The following is a 26,049-nucleotide window of genomic DNA, read 5'->3' as shown; positions in this document are numbered from 1 at the left end:
GGCCAGCCGCCACCGCGGCGAACCGTCCTCTCCGTGCCCCCCGGCCCTGCGCGATGGAGATCGAGCTGCCCCCCGCCGCCCAGGTGAGAGCGCGGACGCGGCGGCGGCGCGGGCGTGGACGGGGGCGCCGGCACCCGCCGCCTCCCCCCGCGGGGCCCGGCCCGGCCCGGTGGGGTGCCCGGGCGAGGGGCGGGGCGGGCGGTCACGAGGCCGGCGGAGCACGTGGCGCCGCCCCGCCCCTGCGAACGCGCTGAGTCACGGCGGGGGCGGGGCGGCGGGGGCCCCCGCAGCCCCCCCCTGCCCCGCTCCGCCGGGGGCGCCGGGCCGGGCCGGGCCGGGTCTGGTCTGGTCTGGTCTCGTCTCTTCTCGCCCGCGCCGGTCGCGGAAAGGTCAGTCAGGCCCCCCAGGAGCCGCCTTTGCGGCAGCTGCCCGCTGCGGGCAGCCTCGGGCGGGGGCAGGAGCTCGGCGGAGCCGGGGAGGGCGAGAGCGAGAGCGAGAGGGCCGGAGCCGGCACCTGAGGGAGCGGCTGGGGAGGCGCCCGCCGCCGGAGGGGCCACCCGCGGCCGGCGCAGCCCCGCGGCCGGCGCAGCCCCGCGTCGCTGCCCCCGGCCGGCGTGCCCCTGCGCCTCTCGCTCCCGACTCGGGTGAGTTACCGCAGGTTTCCTTCTGTTGCGGCGCGGCTGCCCGTGGCGTTGCCCCGGCGGGTCCCCGTCCCCGCCCGCCTGCGGCCCGCGGCGGGCCGGCAGGAGCTGTTGCACAATCATGCACTTCCCTGGGGCGGCTCTGGGTTTGGTTCAGCCTCTCACACGCAGCCCGAGGAGCTGAAGGCGCGATGGCCTTAGCCTCGGCTTGGGCCGCTGGTGAGGGGCTGTGACCGGGGTGCTCCCCTCGCACCTCCGCCCGCCGGGAATGCCTCTGGAGGGCTTTGAGGCGCAGGGCGGCTCTGGGGCTTGGACACGCAGCCTTGGTGGCCTTCTCCAAGGCAAATCTCTGGGAGGCTTGGGGGTATCGGGATGTGTTTGTGATTTGTACTCTTGTGCCACGAAATCTGAAAGCCTGAGGAAGTTCAGGACTTTCGTATTGCAAACTCGTTGCACAAGAGTGGGGTGAATAACTGTAAAACATAATTGAACTCCACTTTAAATTTATATAACCATTACATGTTTTTCTTGGGCTTTTAAATAGGTTACATACCCTTAGGTTTAAAGTAATACTTGAAACTTAATCTGGGGCTGCTTTAAGTCTTTTAATACTACAAATGTAAGACTGGGCAGTTTTGAGGATCTTTCAGTGTATGTCAGTACAATATGTGCTATGCAACAGAGTTTCTTTTAACATTGTCTATCCACCCTTTAGGATGTGTAAGTGGGTACTTCCTACAGGTAACATCTCTTCAGCAGTGTTGGGTGTACCTTTTTCTGTTCATTGAATGCTGCTGCTTTTCTGTCTTAGGCCACTCATAGCTCTGCCTGGCCCATCTGCTTTTCTAGCCCTGGGTAGCGTGGCTGTGACCTCCGCCTTGCCGCCTCAATTTCTTGGGAAATACTGCGACAAAAATCAGGCTCTTGGCCTGTGCTGCGTAAACACCGTGTGAATTTCTTTCTGTCTATAGTATCCAGCTATGGCATTTTTGCTCTTGGGTCTGAGAGAACGTTGACAGACTGATGCCTGTGTGTCTGCTTTTGTACCTTCTTGCCCAGTCCACCATGACACCTCTGCCAGCAAACCTAGCTTTTGTTACTTGTTCGCCTACTTTGTCAAACCCTTTCTACCAAGCCACCTGTTGCAATTTTCATATCTGAACTTAACAGCTGCTGGTTTCTTCTCTTGCAGACCTAGCCTGAAGAGGCACTGCGTGGTTTAGATAGTAAATGATTACCATCTCTGACATATCGTTTCAAATGTATTTATTAAGTGCAAAATTCAAATACCCTTTCCCATAAAGTGTTCACTTAAAATGAGAGACAGGGAATACAGTCTTCATTTAACCCCTCATATTGTGCAAGCCAGCTGATGGGAAGGGTGTGTGCACTTGTGCGAATACAGTGCAAGCTCTTAGTCTTTTATGTGCCTGGTAGCAGTTGTCATAGCAGTAAAGGTGGATGTGAAGGACTGGGATTGATCCAGCTTTTTAACGAGGATGTAAAATCCCCACTTTCTGCTACATGGGGGTTAGCAGTTCTATTGCCTGCAATATTCTTGAGAAAAGTATTCCTTCGTTGTACCTCTCTGCCTGGAAATAGAACGCCCCTCTGTGTGCAGCAGTGAAACAGGATGTTGTCTGTTGCACATTAACAACAGGGACATCAACACCTCTAAGAAAAAAGAATGCAATGGAACCAGTGTCAGGATGTTGTCAATCACACTTGTGAAAGCATGGCATTCTCATGGTAGCTGCTCTCTTCCATGAATTTGAAGTTATTGAAATGATTGCTTGTAACCTTGTAAAACAGCTCAACAAGCTCATCAGTATTAAATTTTGAGCTTCACAACAAGAAGAGAGCAAAAAGAATTTCCTTTCCAACACAAAGAGTGAAGCTGTGGGTTGCACTTAGGCTGAAGTAAGACCAACTGTAACAACTGGCAAAACCAAGTAAGCAGGTAATTAAGTGCCTGTGTAAGTGTATCTGTTGGGGTTTTTCTACCTAGAGAACCTGAAGAGTCTCCAGCTCAGTTAGCGTGATCTCTTCAGTCTAAAGGGCTTTAACGAGAAATTACACATACTTTTTTTATGACATGCTGCATTAAATTGTTGAGTGAACAGGTTTATTTTGTATTCCCTAATGGCCTGTCGTTTCCACATGAGGTAGATTCTGCAGGAAAAGACAAACAAGTGCACTGCTCAGGCCTGGCAACAAGTCTGGTTCTTGGGTTGGCTGGGTTTTTTTCTGTTTTGTTTCTTGATAGTGAGGTTTAATAACCCAGTTGAACAAGAGTATCTGATCAAGATATCTGTAGAAATATCTATGTGTGTATGTAGGTAAATTTCAATATAATAAAACATTTTTAAGAACATTGCTGAATATAATGTTATCTGCTAAAATAATGGACAAGTTTGGAGGAAGTAGATGAGAGAGTATCACAAGCTCTATCTAAGTACAAATGCATTTATTTTAACCCTCTCAGTTCTTCTGTGCTCAGCTTGATATCGGACTGCACTGGTAGAGCTTTCTTTCCTTCAAAACTCGCAAAAGATTATCTTTCAGTTAAGCCAGTGGTAGCTGTAATGTAATGTAGTATGTTTGGCTGAAATGAATGTAGACTAATAGGAGCTGACCGTGTTGATCCCTTCTAATTGGATATTATTGTTATTGTAGTAAATCTGCATTGTATGAACGCTGTTCTGTAGTTTGTCTTTAAAACATACTAAGACTTTACAGTCATACTGGAAATCAATGCAAGTGTGAGAAGTTATTTGCTTTTGAAAGGCTGACTTGAAGAAGATTGTCGTTAGCACTCAAAGTTGGAGAAGATTTCCCAACAAACTTTCAAAGCCAAAATCTTTGAAAGAGACCAAAGTGGAACAAAAAAGAATATTTAGTGTAAGCAGAGGGCAGCTGGATGATCTCATGTGCTCTAAAGAACTTGAGACATTTTTATAGCACTGTGTGGGTGGTTAGGAAGGTTTGCATATGCTTCCCACTAATGTTCATGGGCAAGAACAAATTTTGGCGCTCTCCCTTTTTTATTTTTCGGGTTTTTTTAAAGTGAAAGAATAGAGACAGTATAACACTTACTTACACTGAACAAGAATGCAGCAGGTTATGTATAATCCTGAAGGACAAGGATATTGTTCAAAATGTGTCAGAATCTTGTATCTATTGTTGCACCTGAATACCCTTGATTTCTTTTGGTTTCTTTTCCTCAAGTTCTATATCTTAAATTTGCAAAGCAGAAAAATACCTGTTTGATAGGTATTGCTAGTTCAGTGATTGTGACTGGAATAAATGTAGCAATAGCATATTGAACGTACTTACTTTGTTAAAGTAGTCTCAGGTACCTTTGTGGAATATGGTAAGCGTTGTGAGATGATGTTGAGGAACACTAGAAGTGGAAGGAGCTAACTGAAATTCTTGTTCATTTGCATTCTCAGTAAAATCAACTTATACTATTCTTTACTATTTTTTTTTCTTACATAGTTGCAAAGTTTTGTTACATTTAGTGCAATAGAACGAACAAATCCCAAAACCAGCAAAAGCTGCCAGAGTTTGTAGTTGAAAATTTTTGGAACACGTTAGGTTTTTTTTAAGGAGAGTAAAAAAGAGTCAATTGCAGACCCAGAAAAGGGTGAGCTTAGGAGAGAAGGAGAAAATATAGAAAGATCAGTTGATGACAGTAATGATGCCAAAGGAGCCCATGCCTGTAACACTGGATGTGTGCTTCGTTGGAAAGAAGGAATTTGTTTGATTTTTTTTTTTGTATCTAGAACACTACTTCTTTCCTTTTTTTTTTCCCCTTTGAAATTATAAATCTGAACTTTAAAATGACTAAACCATTCACTAAAATTAGGCCAATTTGTGAAAGTGTGATGTATTTGCAATGATTGTGTTGGCTGAGGCTAGTGCAGTACAAGTCCAGGCAGTAACCTGTCAGCATGAATTAAATATTAATCCCCTGCTGCTGTGCTTGAGTTGCAGCCTGCAAAAAGTCTTCCAAAGTCTCCAGGTTAATCGCCTAGTTAAAGTTTGTTTTGGCCTCCATCTCATTCCAACCCTAAGTAACCTATTATTTTAATATAGCACATTCCTAGAGAACTTGAAAGTCTTTGAAGTCTTTTCAGCTTTCTGATACAGTGTATTACACCAAAGTTGGACTTTGTGCCACAGACTACAGCTTTAGGTGGAGGGAAAAGAGCACAATGCGTTGGCCAGATAAGTTCTTTTTCATTAATAATGTAGTTTAACTGGTTTTGGAAACATTTCATCTGCTACCTATGCAAGTCTTTCTACATAGACCAACAAAAAGTCATGTGGGAGGACTTGGAAGTCGTGACTTTGAATTCGTGTTATCCAAAGATGGCTGATATTATCAGCAAACTGAAATCTTGCTCGGGATTGCTCAACAGTAATACTTTTATGGTATATTTGTTTTATTGAGGTAAGCAGTTAAACCAGCCAGTAAGAAATGAAGCCAGCAATGCTATCTGTAGTGTATAAAACTGCGTTAAACCATGGAAGGCTTATCTGAAACAGCCACCAGCAAATGCATTTCAAGTAAAGATAGGCATTGTGTACTCTTCTGTCCCACCCAGTAACTGCTTTCTGTACACAAAAAGACGGTCACATATTAATTGGCAGTAGCAAGAAGTTAATTGATCATATAGTGCTTCAGTTTTCCTAAAGTATGAAAACAGTATTACTACTCTGTGCAGCACAGTACTGAAGCAAGCCTAGGGACAGCATTTCTTTGTTTCAGTGATTTTTAGATACATATTTTTTAATTTTTCTTTACCACCTTATAAAATAAGGAAGTAAGATACCCTGCTGGGGAATTTTTTTGGTTTTGTTTTAGTATTAGTTTAGTTATACCTTGACATGCATGGCCCAACAGTGCCTGTTTGAAATTGAAGCGAAGTCTCTCAGAACCATACATTTAAATTAAATATAAATTTGGATGGCCAAGCATTCTGTAACAACATCAAGTAAGGATAAAAATGTTTAATTATTTGACTGCTTTGCAGAAGAGGATTTGTTTTCATCTTATGAAGCATCTTCTGTTTTCTGTCTTTAGCCATTTTGAATTCTTGGTGAAATATTTGCTCATGTTTCTTTAACACATTGATTTTTGTATGTTATGTGTTGATACATGGGCTTTGTGTTTGGCCCTTAATTTATACTTAAATTAATTCTTCTAAAGGGAATATTCAAGTGCTTTGACATGTTGATCATGTAGATGTTGGAAAGCTCAAAGTTAAGTTAGCATTCTTTTAGTGGCAGAGTATAACTGCTGCTCAGTGGTATATTAATAACCCCTAGCACAAGTACTAATTGGCAAGGCTGTAGTAAAATGACTGTAGCTTGGAAAAAATACTTACAGGGGTGCAATTTATATACTGCAGATCTGAAGTTTTTCATTGTGTCAGTTTAGGTTTCTGATTTTGGCCTGATTAGCTGCAGTTTTTATACTGGGAAGAAGGGATATAAAACTTAGCTAAGTTATTTTGAAGGTGCTGTAAATGACTGTTCATGTTTCCTATCATTACAGTTAAACTAAAACATGTCTTTGTTGATGCTATAGCAGTACTGAGGGAGTTGAGACCACCCAACCTTGTACTTGTCTTGCAGAGTCTTGAGATTTTTAGTCCAACTTCTGCAGTATTATGAGCAATGCAATTAAAAAAAAAAGAGAAGAGAAAGGAAAAGAAAGTTCCTTTAAGTTTGATGTTGCAGCAACAAGTTATGTAAGACCAGTTTGAAACCATCTCTTTCAAACCTTGTAAGGAAGTGTCTTCTGTATGACTATGCAACATAAAGTTACCAACTTTTTCCCTCCTTGCCCCCACTTCTGTGTAGTTTCAAAGTTTTATTGCTGTTTGCTGTATTGGTTTTAAGTGCTGTCTCTTGTAAGTATGGGAAAAAAAAAATCCACTCCTGGAGACTGCTTGCAAAACAAAGTTTGCATACTTGAGAAATTGACTCAGAAGGAGCTTGGTTGATAGCCTGCCTTTAAGAGGAGGTTTGTTTTATGATTAAGGGTGTGCCTGTTTGCTGTGTTTGAAATTAATGCCCACGAAATGTTGAAGCAGTGGCTTTTCTACAGCTGAGTTACGTGAAAAGCTGCTGTGACTTTGGTTTGCTTCCTGCTCAGATCATCACTGCTGTTAAGCCATAAAGAACTATGATAGAAAGATCCTGAGGGGTTTGGTTTGAACCCTTGTGGTAAAATTAGTACCTCCCTACTTTTGCTATAATTAGAGTGCAGCAATTCCTGTGCTGCTTGGACTGTTGGAAGATCCCCATTCAGAATTCCCAGGCAGCACGTGATCAATGCAGGTCTGCCTGCTCTGAATGCTGCCTGCTCCCATATAAGATGGCCAGTCTTTGTCTGCCCCACAGCTGGCATTTGTGTTCTGTGCTGCCTGGGACTGGACACTCGGTCATTTCTTCTTTCTATCTTCAGGAACTGTTTGCTTATGTGCTGTTGGGTAAGAAGGCTGAATTTTGTCCTAAACCAGGGTATTTCCAGTTAGATTGTGTGCAGTTATGTGACCAGATGACATGTTCTGCAATCATCTGGGTAATAAAACAGTGGGCAAAAGAGGGTGGCAGAGGTGGGTGGGCAGCTCTGAAGGTTGGTGCAGCTCAGCTCAGAAGGGTAACAGTTTTTCAGAAGCTTCATGGCTGGAAGGAGAACATGGAGACTTTAGAGGTCATCTGAGACATATCAGTAGGAGTATTCCACCCCAGCTCGTTACACTAACGCTTGGCTTCACCACTACCGCAGAAGTAGTGACTGATACGTATGCACTGGTGCAGATAATATAGTCATTAAGTGTCCTTGGAACAAGTGTACTGTAGACCCTGGTGCAATCTTCTGTGAATTATTTGACATGAGATGCATGGACATATTTTCTGGTTTATAACATTGAATTATATTTGCAGTGTTTTTTTCTGCTGTAGATGGGTCTTGAGCAGATGTGTCAGCTGAGGAATTTCTGGAAGATTGTCCCACTGATATTTGTAAAACACATAAAATAAATTTGATCACACTTTTGAAACAAGTGCCATTTAAGATACCTAAGGATGAAAATGGAAGTACTTCAGTAACAAAAATAGCACTATTAAAATAGTGTAATATGAAAAAAACCCAGAATTTATATTTGAAATTAAGTCATAACTTCTGACAGCTGGTCTTCCAAATTATTTAAAGTTAATTATTTGGCTATGGAAATGCACATTGTCTTTAGGTGCCTCATAACTGTGTATGCTGTAACAGAATTATAGCACGTGACTTCTGACACTCTGCTTTCTAAATTGGTTTTAGTATTTGCCCTAGAATATTATCAGGTCAGTTCTTTGACTAGTATAAATTGTTGTGACTCAGTGGAATGTAGTAGTTCTGTAGCATGTTTCCTAGCTTGATTTGTGATCCTTTATCATCTGCCACTTCAGGAATCTAGTCTGCACCTACCACTCTTGGGAATCCTTGCTCAGCTGATAACCAGAGTGAACATCTCTAAACATCGCTCATCTCTCTAAGGTTCTTTTTGTTGGCAAAGTGAAGAATGGAAGCCACTTGAATAATGAAACTGTTAATGGTGTGCTTTGAATTATTCTGAAAACTCTCTTTCTGAGGTCAGAGCCATAGAATTATTTTAAGTTCAAAATGAAGCTTGGGATGAGAGTTTTTGATAAATTGTGTGTGTGTGTGTGTGGCAGAAATTATGAACTAGGTCTTATAAAATGCAAGTAGTGATGACAATTAAGAGTTAATATCTGACTCTGTGAATAGTAATTTACCCTAACAAGATCTCTATCTCTCATTGTCTGAATTGACTGTGCTATAGAGAAATTCTAGAATCTTGCAATTTTTACTGAAAATTTGCTATAATCTGATTTTTCCCAAGTGTTTACCGAGCCATAAGGAACTAAAGTGTTTTGGTCAAACGCAGAAAACTGTTTAAGATACAAACCTAACATTTTCTTTGCATTCTGTAGAGTTTTTATTTTGTAAATGGTCATCTTAACCTTTTTGCTCAACAAATTGATTCTGATTACATCTGGAAAGCAGTCAAGTCTTCTGTAATGTCTTCTACTAGAAAAATCAGCTGTAAATACTGATTTTTAGAAACAGTCTGATAAATATAGTGTACTATAATATACTGGATAGCCTCCCCCCCAAATATTTAATGTTTGTTAACCATAGTAACATGCCTGGAGTATGTTTGCTGCTCATGGGTGGAAGAGTTATATTGACATTTTTATTATTTGGGGAAAACAGTCTTGTTTTGGCCATCATAGGTGCTGGTAAGAGTGTGTGAGGGGACACATGTCAGGGATTGGCCTCTACCTTGTTTTCCTAGGTACATCTGCCCATTAAATCAAAAGGCTGAAAGAGGCATCCCTGTGGTAATCAGCTGTACAGGCTGTGAGCCTCTGGTGTACTCCAAGGGGACAGACGTGGAAGCACCAAGGAAAGGTGTGTGGTGGAGGCTCTTGATTTGGATGGAAGACACAATTACTGATTGTGTTGAGTTTTGGGCATTTTGTTGTTGTTTTGAGGATATCAAGAATTACTGCTTGCATATAGTTTGGTAAAAGGTATAAAACCATTTACCTACTCTGGTTCTTGGCTTGGAAGACTAGCTCCTTTTGCTTTCAGAATTTATAAATTGAATACTACACAGGGCTTTAAAAAGTGAGGGCTGGATTGCACCACACAAAACAAAGCTTTAGTTTTGTACAGTTCCTCAGTGGGTTTACCTTTTTTAAGCAAAAGCTGTCATTGCGTACAAAACCGATAAATTGGCATGTGAATGCCCTGACACATTGGCCCTTCTTGAGCTTTCCGATTTAGTAGTTAACTATGCAGGACCTTCAAGTGGAAGAGCTTCCTGAAGCCTTCGTGGGCATTGATGAGTTCTAGAGGATTGCTTTTTGGTGAGAAATGTGTGAATTACAAGTGCTTAGGAAAATGAGTAAAATCTACCCTTGCCTCATTCTATGAAAAAACAATTCTTGTCATGTATCTTGGTGTGGCTGGGGGAAGGGGAAAAGCTATACAAACTCCTTTCATGCAAATTAAATAACGATTTCTATGATGTTTCTTATAAATTAAAGGAGAGCACTTTTGGTCATCAGTGCACGGTTGAATGGTATTGTTATTTACTGAAGCTTTTCTGTAGTATGTCGCTAATGAAGCCTGTGCATGGTGTCAAATAAGCCATTTAACTATGAATTACTTGTTCGGAAAGATTGTGTCACCACTGCAAAAATTTGCCACACTAGGCCTCCCTTCCTCAAACCTGTTACGCTCGTGTACTGTCCAGTGGTGAGCAGTCGAATAGCAATGTATTTTTGGCCTTTTTTTTCTTTCCCCTTGTATAAACCAAATAACCTTTCCAAGTGTATTTGAACACTCAAAACCAAATTTTGGCCCTGTTTATTTATTCAAAACTGTGCACTGACACTAAATTCCAAGTATTATCCATATAAATTTTGTGCATTAAAAGTGCACATTAATTGCAAGACTCTCATCCACAAAGGTATTTAACATCTGTGCCCCACAGACTGCAGTGGGAGGTAGGCACCTACATGCTCTGCCAGATGTAGTCTGACGTGTACAGAACATGTCAAGGCTGACCACCTCCCGAGCAAACTGTATTCCCTAACATGTGACTGTATTCTTAAGCTTTTAGTCTTAAGATAGTATTTCTAGGCTGATGAGGTGTTTGCATGGCAAGTTCTTTGAGTTTGAAAGCATCCTTGCTCTTTCTTTGCCAGCTCAACTTGGAAGTGTGGAAGAATTTCCTTGATGCAGCCTTATGGAGTGGATGTCCATGTTCCTGAAGCAGGGCTGATAGATGTGTGCTGGCAGTACAGTTAATGAACCTCATTGCTTTCTAACCACACCGATACTCTAGTTGCTTGCTGTTGTAGATTAGCCCATGAATAACAGCAGCAAAGCAAGTTGCTTGCGAGATTAGTGAAGTGAAACTTGGTGAGACATGCTTCTTGTAATACTAGAGCACACTGTTTCCACATCCAGGCTGTAGTGCAGCTGTAATGACCCATCTCTGGTGCCTGTCTCCATAACTTGCCCAGCTGTCAGCAAAACAACAGCTAGAAATGGGGGCTTTACAGTAAGATGCCAGTGCAGTGAAATGTGTAGTACGAGAAAGGTACTAAATAATCCTGGAGAATATTTTGACCCACAAACAAACAACTGTTTTCATGTTTGTTTTTTTCCTCTTTGACTTTTCCAAAAAGTATGTAATCCTGATGAAATCAAAACAGTGGCTAATAGGTCATAACTCAAGGTTAATACAACCTAATAAATATATTATTTGCGGTTTTGTTAGCTTCTTTTCTCTGTTTCTATGTTCATCTCTTCTTGCTTTCTGATTTGTTTCATTGGACGTAAGAGCGTGCTGTAATTTGACTGGATCATGTTTCCCAGATGACTGAGCCATTATCATAAACAAATCCTCTTGTAGATAAACTAATAAGTAGCCTGTGGCAGTGTCCGCACACAGTACATGCCTGGCTGGGTACAGCAGGATAGCTTGAAGATACTCATTTAACAGGTAATTGTTTTCCAAGTACTGTAGATTCAATATATCAAATTAATTGGGACACAAAGGCTTTTGTATTCCTATGGTTAAAAGATCAGCAGTATTTTCAGATGCTTGTATATTTTTTTTATATTATTTGTTTACATGTAGGGAAAGGATTTTTTTTGTCGTATAAATAACAAAAATCTGATATCTATGCCCATTTTCTTATGATGGAGTTTTACCTTGGGAGGAAAAAAAACCCCAAACAAACACAAATAAAGCCATTAAGAACAGCTTTTCCTGAAATGAAGTAGACCTCTGTCTGAGATGGCTGCTATTTGAATACCTTTCAAAATGGAGTTATGTGGTGCAGTATATGGTGATTAGACAACAGCTATAAAGTCAGCCACAACAGAACCACTCCGTTTACTTGCTGGGGCAACACAGCAGAGTTGTTTTGATGTATCAAGCATGTAAAAACAAATAGAAAGACTAACCCACTCTTTTATAAAACAATCCCATATTTTTGCCAGCCTCCCAGTTTCATGATGCAGCTTGTGCAATAGATTGTAACTTGAATACATATTAACTCTGGGTGCTTATTGACTTAATCGTTTTTGTAATGCTGCTGATGCAAGACAGAGTAAAGAACTAGCAAATAACCGGCTCTGTTAAGCTGAAAGGTGGATTCAGAATTTGTGTAGAAGGGACTGCAAAACTATTATACCAGCCAAATATACTGTGGAAAAGTGAAATTTAGATTAACATAATATAATTGAGAGCAAAAAGGGAAGAATGGAACTCATCTAACTGAAATAGCAAAGGTCTGAAAACGTGTAAGATTCATTGCTTTAGCCACTGATGTTCCAGAATGCACTCTAAGATGTGAAAAGATTTAGGACTAAGTTTAAAGAAGTGGAATGACACCCATGACCATTTTTGGCTTTTGCTTAGCAGCCAGGGTAGCACTTGTAAATATGAGCACAGTTAAATTTATTTGAGAAAAGTTCAACATCATCGGCTCACAACATTAGACCTCACTCTGTCTTTTCCTTTAGGCTAAGGCAGAAATAGTGCAATGTGGAGCAGTTACAATGCATGACAGATCTGGCCATCAATACTAGAGAATAACTTTTGAAAAACCAGGTATTGTACAAAGAAAATAAGTACCAATGTCAGATTGAAGACTTTGCTTTTTGTAAACCATGCAAGTGAGACTGTGGCTTTGGGTTTATTTTTCCTGATTTTTTTTTTTTTTTAAAAAAAAAAAAAAGATGTTGAGGAAGGATCAGTCCTGGGACCATTCAGCCCCTGGAAACCACATATTCTATATTAACTGTATTATTTTAAAGCTACCTTCTAAAATACATGTTGATTAAACAATTTAGAAGAACATAGCCACTTCTGGAGTGTCTGAGAGAAAGAATGAAACAATCTTCTGCAAAAAGATCTGCTGCACTGAGTTGAGCAAGAACCCCCTGATTTGTTGTACCAGAAATGGCCACCTCAAGACAGACAATGTGGTGAGGAAAGGATGTGCATACACATATTTCTGACTCCTGAGATTAATGAGCCAGAGAGGAGAATGTTGTTCCTGCTGCTGTGCCCCAGGCTGGGGGGGAGTGCTGTGGGGCTTTCGCACAGGCTGTGTTTTAAGGAGTGGCAGGGAGGTGGGGATTGATTGATTTTGCAGGAAAAAAAGAGAAGACTGTTGTTAAAGTGAAGTAAACTGTTCTTTATGTCCCTCCTTTTCCTTTACTTTGCAGTCTTTCTGATGAGGGTGTTTTTCTTTACCTGCTGTGGTCTTGCTCTACTGTTAGCATTAGGAGTTTGGAGCTTTTGGAGCTGATATGAAGTTAGTACATTAATGACCATAAGCAGCCTGCAACAGCTATTCTTTATTGCAGTTACATTCTGCCTCATTTTACGTTTTTCAGGCTTAAAGAAACCTGTTTTTTCACTGTTACTGGAGAGTATGAGGTATGTGTTTTCCCTGGCAGTTTGGAAAGCTTGCTTGCCATAGGACATATCATATGGGAAAACTGTTATGCTGGGAGCTGTGCACTTCTTAGTCGTAGCCTTTGTTGATACCATTCCTGGAAGATGATGCTTCAGGTGAAATACATAAATCATCCACCTCTCCGAGGAGTTATTTCTGGAGTGAGGGTTGGAAGGGTGGGTGGGCAGTGTCCAGAATTGCACTTGTAGGGGAAGATTGTCCTTCCAGCCAGCCAGAGCCTCTCCCCATCTTTGGCAGAATAATGCCCAGACAAGGCTTGTAGTGAAACTTTCTTAAGAATGCTGGACAATCCAGCCAAGGAGTTTTTCAACTAATCTAATTTTTATCAGTAGATCCTGACAATTTGGCATTTGTTAGGAGAGCCTGCTGGAATACAGGGGGAGGTACAGTCTGAAATATGAGATGTATGTTAGGAGAAAACAGGCTAAACACTTCTAGCTAATGAAATAGCAAGACTACTTCTGTTCCCAGCCTGACAAAGAGTTCTAGAGGTTTCTTTCTTCAGTAAGAAAATGAAGTTTGCCTACAAACACTTACATTTCAGGGTCTGAGCTTATTTCGTATGTTTCTGTTGGGGCAGAAGAATGTCCCAAGTCACATGATTGGTATTTTTCAACAGGCTTATTTATAGAGACATGGAGTGAAAATTCTCTTACACCATCAGTTCTTTAAAGCTACGGCTTTCCAACCCTTTTAGAGCCCTTTTTCAGGTAAGGTAGCCTCCCAGGGCTTAAAAAGGGTTTGCTGACCAAGATATCGGGCGTCCGAAGACTCTTTAGGGTCAGGAAGACCAAATGGGCATCAAGAAGCAGAAGCAGGCTGGTTTAGTGTCAAGACATACTGGTTTGGAGTCAGTCCAGTCACACCAGTAATAAGTGGCAAAGGTATGAAAGACAGAAAAAAAAGACACCCTCTCACACCCACCTGAGCACCCTGTTTCCTCCTACATTGCCTGGAAGGTCTTGGTGAAGAATGTGGGACAGCAGGTAGCTCCGCAGGGTAGTCAGGGATTTGACCTTGTGCATTCACAAATCACAGGTTGCTGTCATGTGGCTTTGCTTGAGAGCTGTCTGTTCTGTCGTATTTCCAAATCCTAAATCCAGATGTGTAAAATTGCTATTGTACACTTCTGCCCTCCAGCATAAATAGCTTCTGCCATTCCCTTTTCCCCGTTCTTCTCGTAAGGGCTGCTGCTTGTTCAAATTTTTCCTGTCCTTGCTGTGCCTTCCGTGTTCTTGAATTAACTCCTGTTCTTCAATTTCCAGTTGTAAGGGACTGAAAATTGTGGGTCTGCTTTTGGAACTCAATTGTTTTTAAAAAGTTATGGTCTTGGGCTACCTCCATCTGCTTTCTGTGCTTTCTCTGAAGTATAAGGCTTATGTGTCCAGGATTTTTTTCTGTAATTATGAGTTAAAGAAGTATCTTACCTTGAAAAAGATTTCAAAAGCAAGCCACTAGTTATGATGATTTCAGAGATCATATGAAACATCAAATGATTTATAAATAATTCTTAAAACCTACTTGAACAGAATCAGTTCCTCCTGAGGATAACAACCACTGCCTGTGCTTTTCTTAAGTGGTAAGATGGTTCCAGCTCCTTCTCTTGCCCTTGCTTTATTACTTGATCCCCGCCACTTCATTCTTGCCTTGAAGTATCTCAGGTCCGTGAACTTCTCACATGTTTTTTTGAATACAGCAAAAAAGTTATGGTGCTTTTTGTTCGTTGCTTTCACTTTCTGGAAAACAAATAGGAATTGGGGGGTACTTTGCCATCTCTCTTTCTGTGACTAAGTTACAGGCATGTTTTCCTGCATCTTGTGGGGTGCTCATCTGAGCTCCCTGATGGATGCAATAGCCATTGGTTCTGTTACTCTTTCACTTATGCTGGCACGTGAAATATCTCTGCTGGGAGCTAAAGAAAAACAAATTCTTGGGAAAGAAAAACAAATCCTTGTGTGGTGAGAGATTCTGCTAGTGTTATCCCAATTTACGTTTCAAAAGGCGTGACTTTAAGAAGTAAATGCACAAACCCCACAATGCGCTCTGCCTTAAGGGGATAGCTAACAACGTGTGGGGAGTGCTGTCTGAGGTAGGTGGCAGATCCTTTCTCTGCTGGCACTTGGGCCGCTGGATGTTTCCACTTTACCACTGCTACCTGTAGATGGCTTGTGTTACAAACAAAACCAAGCCTGGTCAGATAAACCAAAGAGGGATGAAATGAAAGATTAGCGTTTTGTTTAAAGCACAAAAGTTAGTTTATGGAAATAATGTGAAAACAGGGTCTCTTGCCTTTGTTTACCCAACTCCAAGTATGTTTGCTTAGGAGCAATAAGAGTTAATTGTCAAACTTTACAATGTAGTCGGAGATTTTCTCATAAAATGTATAACAGACTCTGCCCAGATGGCAAATGCTGATATGTAAATCTAAAACATGAAAATTTCCATTGGGGGCCAGATGGTGGCTTAATGTGAATTGTTTAACATTTATGTTTATCTTATTAAAAGTGCCTTTATATGTCCAAACTAAGCTATCAATGTGGGTGGAAAAGCATATCACTAAATGAACAAAAAAAATCAAACCGTGAGTACAAAGCACCTACTGCTTACATGGATCATGGGAAAGCTAAGCATGTCCTTATCTGTTGAGAGAAGTTCTTTCTCTGTCTACAAAACTGTGAAGAAAATACTCTAAATAAAATCAAATTACTGTTTGTCTGCTTGGGAAAAAAACCATTAAAAATGTATTACTTTCCCAGAAGTTAGAGGTGTTGGGCAATGGTAATACACACATTAAACACCTTGATGCATTTCCCCTCAAAAAAGGTGTTGCTGTTCAGTGGGGAAGAGCTGAGCTCTAGTCACCAGGGAAAGCATTGTGGCTGCAGCCTCTCCCGGGTACAGGTCCTTCCTCCTGCGGAGGCGGCCTGGCGCTTCCCGCACCGCCTCTTGGCTCTGCCAAAACCATCGTTTCCTCTAATGCAATTCAAGAAATTGCACAACAGAGGAAAGAACAAACGGGCACTTGTGGACTCTGTCACATGAGGGCCCGCTGGCGCCTTTACAGTAAATACATCTGACATTAAGGGAAGTGGTTAGCTTGGCTCCGCAGGGCAGCAGCAAGCCCTGGGTCAGATGGATCTTTCACAGGACTCTCGGTGCACGTGTTCCAGTTCGGATGCGGATCTGTGCTTGCTTGTCCCCCAAATGAGCCTTTCTGAGACCAGCACATCGGTTGAGGCATCTAAAAATCAGAGGGTAGCTGTTGCAGAGGCAAGAAGTAAACCACCTTTTGATAGCTTTAGTTAAACACTTCAGGCATCAAATACATGGTTATTTTTGTGATGCTTTTACAGTGGAAGGGGGAAAATGCTTCAGTGGTAAAACTAAAATAGAATGCCTGCCTGTGGATGCCTCTGTGTATGTGTGTGGTAGTGTTCAACAAGGCAGAGAAATAATTTAAAGGGGAAGGCTATGGGGAAGCTGAAGGAACAAAATTGCAAAATATTCGCTTCTGACTGCAATTTTTTTTTTTTTTTTTTAGTTGTTTGCCATCACCTCGTGCTGGGGGTTGTGATTCACTCCTTAGTGAATCACTGGTCAATGTTGACCTCATTAACTTTGATGGTTGGACTTTGGACTAATGCCCAGGTGGTTTGGGTTTTTTTGTCCAAAAGGGCAGATTTACTAAAAGCACTGGCTGAAATTATAGATAAGTGTTAAATGGCACATTAATATTTAAGTCAGTGTACTGTTTGGTGATATTACATATTAGCATATTGAACAGAAGAACATTTCCTCCATGCAACCCATTCACTTGAAGAGTAATTGCTTGAATTGTTGCTCGAAGTTAAGGCTAATATTGCTGTATTTATGTAGAACTTTTCAAATTGAAAATAGGAGGGCTCTTGTCCAATTTAAATGGTGATGATAAACACACATCCCCCCCTTTTGGCATTAAGTGCCACAAACACAACAACTAACTAACTAAGATTAAAAAAAGGTGCTCCTGACAAGCACCTCATTCCAGGGTAAAGCACACCACCGTTTTGCAAAGGTCAGCCCTTTACCAGAGATAAGATACTGGGCTAAGAGTGGTCCCCTGAAAAATGGTAACAGAAGCCAATCAGTGCTGTCATATTTTTCAAACAACAGCCTGTGTACTGAAAACCATGCAAGCGTATTCATTCAAAGAATAATCCTGCTTTCTGAATTGATTGCTTCACACACACACAGAGGTGGTGGTGTACAGCCGCAGGATTTTTTTGGGCCAGCTGGTGCGTTTGGAGATCTCTCATCCCACAAACGTGAATTTTCTTCTTAAGGAAAACATGTTATGCCTTCTGCACCTCTTTTTTTTTTTTTTTTTAAATCACTTTTTTTTTGTGATTTAAACTGAAACTGGGCACCAGTTCTGCTATTTTTGTGCTGTAGTCTGTTGCAACTCAGGGAGGAAAACAGCTCTGTTGATTCGCAGCCTCATACATTATATACACACAAAAAAATAAATCTTTTGAGTCACATTTTTAATGGTGCCTTGTAAATGAATAATTCAGAAGTGAGCCTTAAAATCCAGATCCTGCAGTTTTATCCAGAACATATTGCAAATGCTCTGAGACTAGGAAACAGTTTCGAATCTGCTGCAGAAGGAGACAGTGAGCAGCTGGTAAACTACTGGCCCTTAATGAAGCTATACCATATTGCAATATCTCCGATTACTGCAGAACTTAATTAGTTCGTTTTACCCTGCCAATCTGGAGAAACCAAACATTGTCTTGGGCAGCCACTGTAATTATTTCAGCTTCTTCATTGCTGGCCATTAAAGCTGAGTTTGGTGTCTCCCAGCAAGGTATATTTAATATCTTAGATTTGGGAATGCCTGCATTGTGTTACACACGGATGCTTTATGTAACTGCCTGATTTTAGAGAAAAGTAATTTTTTTAGTAAAGGGTAGAAGTAGCTCATGCCATGTGTGAATATAAGTGCTAACGGTATAGAATTTTTAACAAAGAAATGGGAGCACTGAATCGGTTTGTTCAAATGTGGACTTGCCCTCAAGCTTTTTGCTGTAACTGTTGCACAGAAGTGATCGTTTTGAATGGTAACATGACTTGGCGTTCAGGTTACATTGCTTCTCTATTTGAAAATAGCCTTTAAAGGTAGGGAAATGTTTTAATTTGGTATGACTGCAAAATAAATGTATCTTGGGTGTAGAACTGCTAACTCAATCAGTAAAGTTCTGTTTAAATGAAATGTGGTGTTCAGTATATTATTTGTAGTGTGCTAGCCCGATGAGAATGCCCAACACTGAGCGTTATTTGTGTGTGCTGCCGCTAAAGGGTAATTTTAAGAATAATGAAACATGCCATAAAATCAAAACTCCCAGGCACCAGCTAGAAATTGTTGGCATTTACCCATCTGACAAATGTGGTGACCAAGTATTAAAATTCAGTATTAGCTGACATCCAAATCGATGGGTTTTGAGTGTTAGGTTTTCTTCACAGAAGAAAATAGTCCAAACTTCAGCCCTTAAAAATATTCAATATTTGAACAGTAAAAAACCAAAACAATCCAATAAACCACCCCCCACCCCCCACCCCCCCAAAAAACCACCAAACCCTTATGCAATACATTAAAAGAAATTGTAGCCAAGTCAAATAATATTAACCAGTTGGTTTTCCCTAAATAGCAGAGTTTAATTTGTCTTCTGAAATGCTACAGGTGCAAGGGGTAACCGATTGCCAAGAAGTTTAGGTCGTTGTTAGCTGTCTGATAATGATTGACTCTGTGGTGAGCCAGAGGCCAACTGATTAACAGTATTTGAGCCGTACTGACACCTCATTTATACTCAGCTGCTCCAAACCAACTGCACTTAGAACATCAAGTTAGACTAAGCTTTAAATTACAATTTTTTAGTAATAGTCTTAATAATTGTGTTTAGCGCTACAGTGGTGTTACTTGGTGACTTTGAAACCAGGTTGTCCTCTGACACTGAAGCCCTGTTCTGCTGATCTTTAAGATTAATAATACCAGGATGGAATATAAATATTTTAAAACACCTTTTGCAGTATGGCTATTATAGTTACTTCAGACAGCCCGATCGTGTTTTTAGTCAGCTTTTATATTTATAAGATCATCAAAAAAAAATTTACGTGGGCAAACTGTTCAATTTCTGTTCTTTTCTCCTAAAAATTAGTTTCTTAATGTGACATAATTAATTATATAGCTTCATGTTTTCTATGAGCTGACTTTGGAAAGAATATATTTATCTGCTGGCTAGTTCATGTGTTGCCTTACCAATTGTAACGAATGGCTTAGTTTTTTGTGAGCCTGTGTGTGGGCCACAGCAACCAAACCATCAGTTCACACACTTCAGAAAGGTCATCTAGAGCCATATTTTATTTAAATAATTTTATAGGATTAAGAGAATAAATATCAGTTACATGAGTCTACCTGTTTAATACAAAAAATTAAAAACATTGCTGTTCTAAACTAGTTTTGCTGGGGAAGATGCTTGCTTTAAAAAGCATTTCTGTTACAGGACATGAATTTGATTGACATCCTTTGGAGGCAAGATATAGACCTTGGGGCAAGGCGTGAAGTTTTTGATTTTAGTCAACGACGGAAGGAGTATGAACTCGAGAAACAGAAGAAACTTGAAAAGGAAAGACAAGAGCAGCTCCAAAGAGAGCAGGAGAAAGCCTTGCTGGCTCAGCTGGAGTTAGATGAAGAGACAGGTGAATTTGTTCCTGTTCAGCCAGCTCAGCGCATTCAGTCAGAAAATACTGAACCAGCAATTGTTTTTTCACAGGTAAACTCTAACATGTGTTTGTGAGTGTGTTTAAACCTTCTTCCATTCACAGGAAGACATGATGTTAGTGGTTACCTAAAATGAATTTGCATTCGTTGCTGTAATGGAAGATTCTTCAGTTATTCAAAGGTGCAGTAACATTTTTTCATAACTTTCCTATTTAGACCACACAGACTTCAAAACCAGAAGCAGAAGCCCTGTCCTTTGATGACTGTATGCAGCTCTTGGCAGAAGCATTCCTGTTTATAGACAACAATGAGGTAAAATTGCTCAATGTAGTGGTTTCACAGGTGGTCTTCTAGGGGATTGGCCTCATGTCTCCTCTTATGAAGATTTGTCTTTAGCATAATACTAATTTGTGATATGATTTAACTTTTGTCCCCAAGCTGACTCCAACTGGAATAAAGCAGTGTAGTAAGCTTGAACCAGGGCTGTGTCTGGAGGAGTGGAGTGACACTCTTGTGTTCCTTCTGCTTACTGAATCCTGGAGCCAGGATTCAGTGTGTAACACTGGCTGATGGATGGCAACTGTTCCAGTTACTGCAGATAACAGTAGTGGACTTTGTCAGTTTGTTACAGTGAGCTTTGAGCAGCTCTCTGGAGTCAGTGCCTTTGAGTTGCTTTATTTCCATGTGCTGACCCAGACTATTTGATGTGTGAGGATAAGCCCTTCACCAGCCAGTTTCTAGGGTTGGGGTTTTTTTTTCCTATTTCTTTTCTTAATATGAAAATGCCTTTCGTGGCAATATCTTAATGTTATCCCATTGTTGGCGAAAGATGCCTTTGTTAAGAAATACCTGTCTGTTTGTTCTGCAGAAATGGTAGAACATGAGAAACCAGATACTTGCTTTGGAAAATTCAGAGTTGGTTTTGAATGTGGTGGGTTTTTGTTGGTTTTTTTTGGGGGTGGGGGTGGGGGTGGGGGCGGGCAGGGTAGGGTTTGTTGTTGTTGCTTTGTTTGTTGGGTTTTTTTAATATTTTTTTTTGTAAACACTCCAGGCTGCTTCAGCTGCATTTGAGTCACTGGTTCCTGCTCAGATCGATAGCAACCCAGTCTTCATTTCTTCTGATCAAACTCAGCCGCCTGAATCACCTGTTCTAGATCCACTCACTGATGCAGAGAATATGCAGAACATAGAGCAAGTTTGGGAAGAATTATTGTCCCTTCCGGAGTTACAGGTAAAGATTTAGTATGATAAGCATCTGAAAAAAAGCTTGATGTTTTGGAAGAATATGGTATTTCGGAGAATGCAGTACAATAGTATCTTAACAGGCAGTGATTATGACTATCATATTGGATTCTACACCTGTAGGATGTCTGTGACTCAATACAAGGTTTAACTTTTTTAAAAGATAATATATTGAAAAACATGTAGGAGGAAGGAAATGTGTTGTTTATCAGAAGGCCTTAATAAAACTGTCTTCCCAATCGGAACTTCCCCATGTTCAGCAAATCACTGTTTGCCTCTGTGTGCAGCTTTTTACAGCGGGATCATGGTTGAAATTTCAGCTGCTTAAAAATGGCCACATCTGAATTGGGGATCTACAACAGGAATTGTTTCCACAACCATTATTGTAAATATTTTTTTTGCAGTTTCTGATGGTGTGAATCATTTATGGTTACTTCTGCATTCAACTTTTATCTGAGGAAAAGGTTTTGTAAAGATGGTAACAGAACATACACTTAGATACACAGAAGAGTCAGGTATAGTTGTATAACTACTGGTTTTGTATGTTCAGTAAGAACTAATTATGTAATGTACATGAATATTTCAAAGGAGCAAAAAAAAAATCACTTTGCTCTATTTCTAAATTGTACATTACAGCAGACATCTAGGGTATTTTTTTCCTCCTATCATGTTTCTATTTATATTTTCCTTAGATTTGACTATAAAATTGAATAAACTTATTTCCAAATATATTACTGTAGAACATCAGCATACTGCTCTACTTTATGCTGTTAATGGAAGAGATGAACATTTGGTGGAATGCCTGTAAATCAGAATCATATTTTTTAAAAAAGTTTGCAAGAACTGCATTTTTCCTGCTGCTCTACATTTTCCATTTGTCTTTTTGTATTTTTCACAATTTTCCTAGTTTCCTGATCTTTACTGCTGTGGTAGGCTCAAAAGCCCCACATAAGTAACAAGGGCAATTGGCTGTGAAGATGCAGCAGTGATGCTGAAAATATGTTAAGAAACTAAACCAAAATTATCTATTGCAGTAATTCTGAATAGTAAGTGAATAATCTTCTGCAAGAAGTGAGATCATTAAATTGAGGGCATTGCCTTTTAAGAATTACGCCTGAAGAAAAGAAAAAAAAGCTTTCACATTCAAAACATTAGCTTAAGCCTTTAAGATAAATAATCTGGTTAAATAATCAGTCTGTGATTCCTTCTTAAAAGAGAAACAGAATCACTTTGGTAATTGCCTAATTCTTTGGGGACAGCAGGGCACACTGATTTCAGCTTCAGTTAAGAAACTGTCACCCCATTGGAAAGAATATTGGTCTTGTAGTAAATGAAAGCCCGTCAGTGTAACAGCCTTTGACGCTCACACTGGTGTTAGCCAGCTTAACTAAAAGTATGTGAGTTGATGTTTGCAAGACTTCATGTTAGTACTCTTTTTACTTCAAGAATTACATTTCTCTGCAGTGAACAGCTGCTTCATTCAGTAAATACTAAAAGAATTTTTTTTTTTGAGGGAAAGAAATCTATCACACAACACAAAATGAAGAGTCTTAAAGTAATTGTTTGCTAGTGATGCTCATTAAGTCTCACTCAGTAATTTTACATCTACTGTACTTGTGCCATTCCTAGCAGTGGTGCTTGTGAGAGGTTCAGACCTGGCAGCTCCAGGATCCTCCCTAGCAGTTACCAGAACAGGAGGGCTCCGTGCAGCTTCCATATAGCACTGGAATGGGTCTCTTCAGCATCTTGCCATCAGTTTGAGAGGCTCTGCTCTCTTAATCTAAGTAGCTGTCTCCAGAACAAGTTGCTTCATACTCTTGCTTAGGTATCTAAGCAAGCTGGAACACAGGAAGTTCAGCTTGAACATGAGGAGGAACTTCTTTACTCTGAGGGTGACAGAGCACTGGAACAGGCTGCCCAGGGAAGCTGTGAAGTCTCCGTCTCTGGAGATATTCAAAACCCACCTGGATGTGATCCTGTGTGACCTGCTCTAGGCTAACCTGCTTTGGCGGGGAAGTTGGATCAGATGCTCTCCAGAGGTCCCTTCCAACCTCTGCCATTCTGTGATTCTGTGGTCTAGTCTTCTTCCTAGATGGCCTCTGCATAGCAAAAGTGTGCTGTAGTCATCTAGGTTACAGCAACATTGTAATACCCATTGCATGTGCTTGTTGATTGCTGAAATGTTTAATGTTTGTGAGTTATAGAAAAAGGTTTTATTGATTGGATATGTGTTGCTCAACTTCTCTCTTTCATTTTCCCATGTAGTGTCTTAACATTGAAAATGACAACCTGGCTGAGGTAAGCACAATCACAAGCCCTGAAACCAAGCCAACAGAGATGCACAACAGCTACAATTACTACAGCTCATTACCCATCATGAGGAAAGACGTTAACTGCAGTCCAGCTTTCCTGGATGGTATTGAGGGCCCCTTTTCCAGCATTTTGCCACCAGAAGACACCAGCCAGCTGAGTGTGAACTCTGTAAATGATACATCCCCTTCAAACCCTGATTTCTGTGAGGATTTCTACACCACCTTTATTGATAGAAAGGCGAACGGTGACACGGCAACGACCAACACTATCAGTCAATCACTCGCGGAAATTCTAAGTGAACCTATTGATCTTTCTGATTTCTCACTGTGTAAAGCTTTTAATGGCAACCACTCAGGAACCGTACCAGAATGTAATGATTCCGACTCTGGTATTTCATTGAACGCAAGTTCTAGCATAGCATCGCCTGAACACTCTGTTGAATCATCTGTCTACGGAGACAAGACTTTTGGTTGTAGCGATTCCGAAATGGAAGACATGGATAGTGCCCCTGGCAGCGTGCCGCAGAACAATGCCAGCATGTACTCCATGCAGTTCCAGGATCAAGTGTTTTCCTCCATGGGGCCAAGCACTCAAACCCCCAGTTTGCAGCATACAAACACACCAAAGAACGAACCCCCTGCCAGTCCAGGCCACCCCAAAGCTCCGTTCACAAAAGATAAACCTTCAGGCCACCTTGAAGCTCATCTCACAAGAGATGAGCAGAGAGCAAAAGCTCTGCAGATTCCTTTTCCTGTTGAAAAAATCATCAATCTCCCTGTTGACGACTTCAATGAAATGATGTCGAAGGAGCAGTTCAGTGAAGCCCAGCTTGCGCTTATTCGAGACATTCGCAGGAGAGGCAAGAACAAAGTGGCTGCTCAAAATTGCCGTAAAAGAAAACTGGAAAATATAGTGGAACTGGAGCAAGACTTGAGTAACCTAAAAGATGAGAAAGAGAAATTGCTTAAGGAAAAAGGGGAGCATGACAAAAGCCTTCGTCAAATGAAAAAGCAACTAACCACCTTGTACCTTGAGGTCTTCAGCATGCTACGTGATGAAGATGGGAAGTCTTACTCCCCTAGTGAATATTCACTGCAGCAAACTAGAGATGGCGATGTCTTTCTTGTTCCTAAAAGCAAGAAGTCAGAGACTAAACTTTGAAGGGCAGCACAGCTGGCTACTGTTCTCCGAGTTACTATTTTTGTATCATTATCCTGATAGCTTTTACTGTGAGGTGGAATGCCCAGTTAGGTAATATTTTTCAAGTAATTTTATGCAATGATAATTTTAAAGTTAATAGTTTATGGAAGAGGCTAGTCTAAAACTAATAGTGTAATGCAGATGGATGTATGCAAAATTTGTAATCTCACTTTTATAACATACATTTCCTTTTATAGCACCATTTTGACTAGTTTCCATATACATGTAAATATTTAAAGATACCATATTTATATACTGTTCCTATCGTTATATTCATAGATTTGAGATATATATATATTAAAAAAATTATTTTAGCCTAAATATAATTTCTTGCAAGACAAACTATGGCTTCTGATACGTTTTTTATAAATATGCAATAGTGTTTGTTTCCCATTTTTCTTACACATTTATACTGGCTTTATATTTAATATATGATTTTAATTTGGTATAAAAGTTGATACTTAGTGTTTGATTTTGATTCATCAGTTCATTAACGTTTTTTTTTAACTCTACTTCATACACATTTATTTCCCTAAAGAAGGGAAATCCTCGCTGGCTTTCCAAGGCTAAATCTTCGTGTAACAAATACGCTTCATAACCAGAGGTGTGTCACACAGCTCTGTCAGCGTTACTATTGCTTCGTTCAGCATAGTGGAAGGTTGTGTTACACGCTTGAGTTTCAATCTATGCTAAGTTTACATAACTTTTGTTTTGCTCTTTGAACACTGCTTAATATCATGAGATCTTTCCTGCAAAGGCATTTAAAATGTTAATTAAGACTTTGTCAGCATTATGCATTTTTCCAACTAAAAATTCTCTACACTTTTGAGCAATTGTTCCGGAAATACACTATGCGTCTCTGCCTCCTATCAGTGAGCATCATTTGTCACTGCTGTTACTTTGGAGCTGACAGAAAAAGGTGTACTGAGTGCCAGCCACCTGTGCTGTTTGGGGCCTGTGCTCAATTAACTGAAAAGTGTTGTGGAGTTTAAATTGTGGTTTATAGAATAAAAATTGAGCAAATGAATAGCATTGTTTTGTTTACTCTTCAAATGGGCTCCTTGTACTTGATCGTTGTGGATTTTTTGAATACAGAAAATGCATAATTTGTAATTTGAAATACATGTACTGATCTGAACATTAGAAACTGTATCATCTTCCCTATGAACTTCTAAAAGGCATGTTTAATCTGAAAATTTTTTCCTGCCACTGATGCACCATATCATTTGAGGACTATTTTGTCTATTACAATATTATGCATAACTTCACTAAGTATAATAAACACCAAGTTGTTTTGCAAGA

The 26,049-nt window shown here is 40.4% G+C and overlaps 1 protein-coding gene across 4 annotated transcripts; it reads left to right on the top strand.

The window, feature by feature from the left end:
- Positions 1-9: 9 nt before the first annotated feature.
- Positions 10-26,049, top strand: NFE2L2 (NFE2 like bZIP transcription factor 2). Of its 4 annotated transcripts, none has more exons than XM_086465326.1 (5): positions 10-83; positions 19,775-20,044; positions 20,209-20,304; positions 21,044-21,223; positions 23,500-26,049. In XM_086465326.1, the coding sequence occupies exons 1-5, from the start codon at positions 54-56 to the stop codon at positions 24,706-24,708; spliced, it is 1,785 nt and encodes a 594-aa protein (XP_086321452.1). In that variant the 5' UTR covers positions 10-53; the 3' UTR covers positions 24,709-26,049. The 4 variants fall into 4 exon arrangements, with proteins under 4 accessions (XP_086321452.1, XP_086321454.1, XP_086321455.1 ...); XM_086465328.1 differs by lacking the exon at positions 10-83 and adding an exon at positions 337-389; XM_086465329.1 differs by lacking the exon at positions 10-83 and adding an exon at positions 599-644.

This window comes from Leptosomus discolor, chromosome 5 (assembly GCF_034619465.1).
Source record: "Leptosomus discolor isolate bLepDis1 chromosome 5, bLepDis1.hap2, whole genome shotgun sequence".
NCBI lineage: Eukaryota > Metazoa > Chordata > Aves > Leptosomiformes > Leptosomidae > Leptosomus > Leptosomus discolor.
This window is presented reverse-complemented; position numbering and strand designations above follow the sequence as displayed.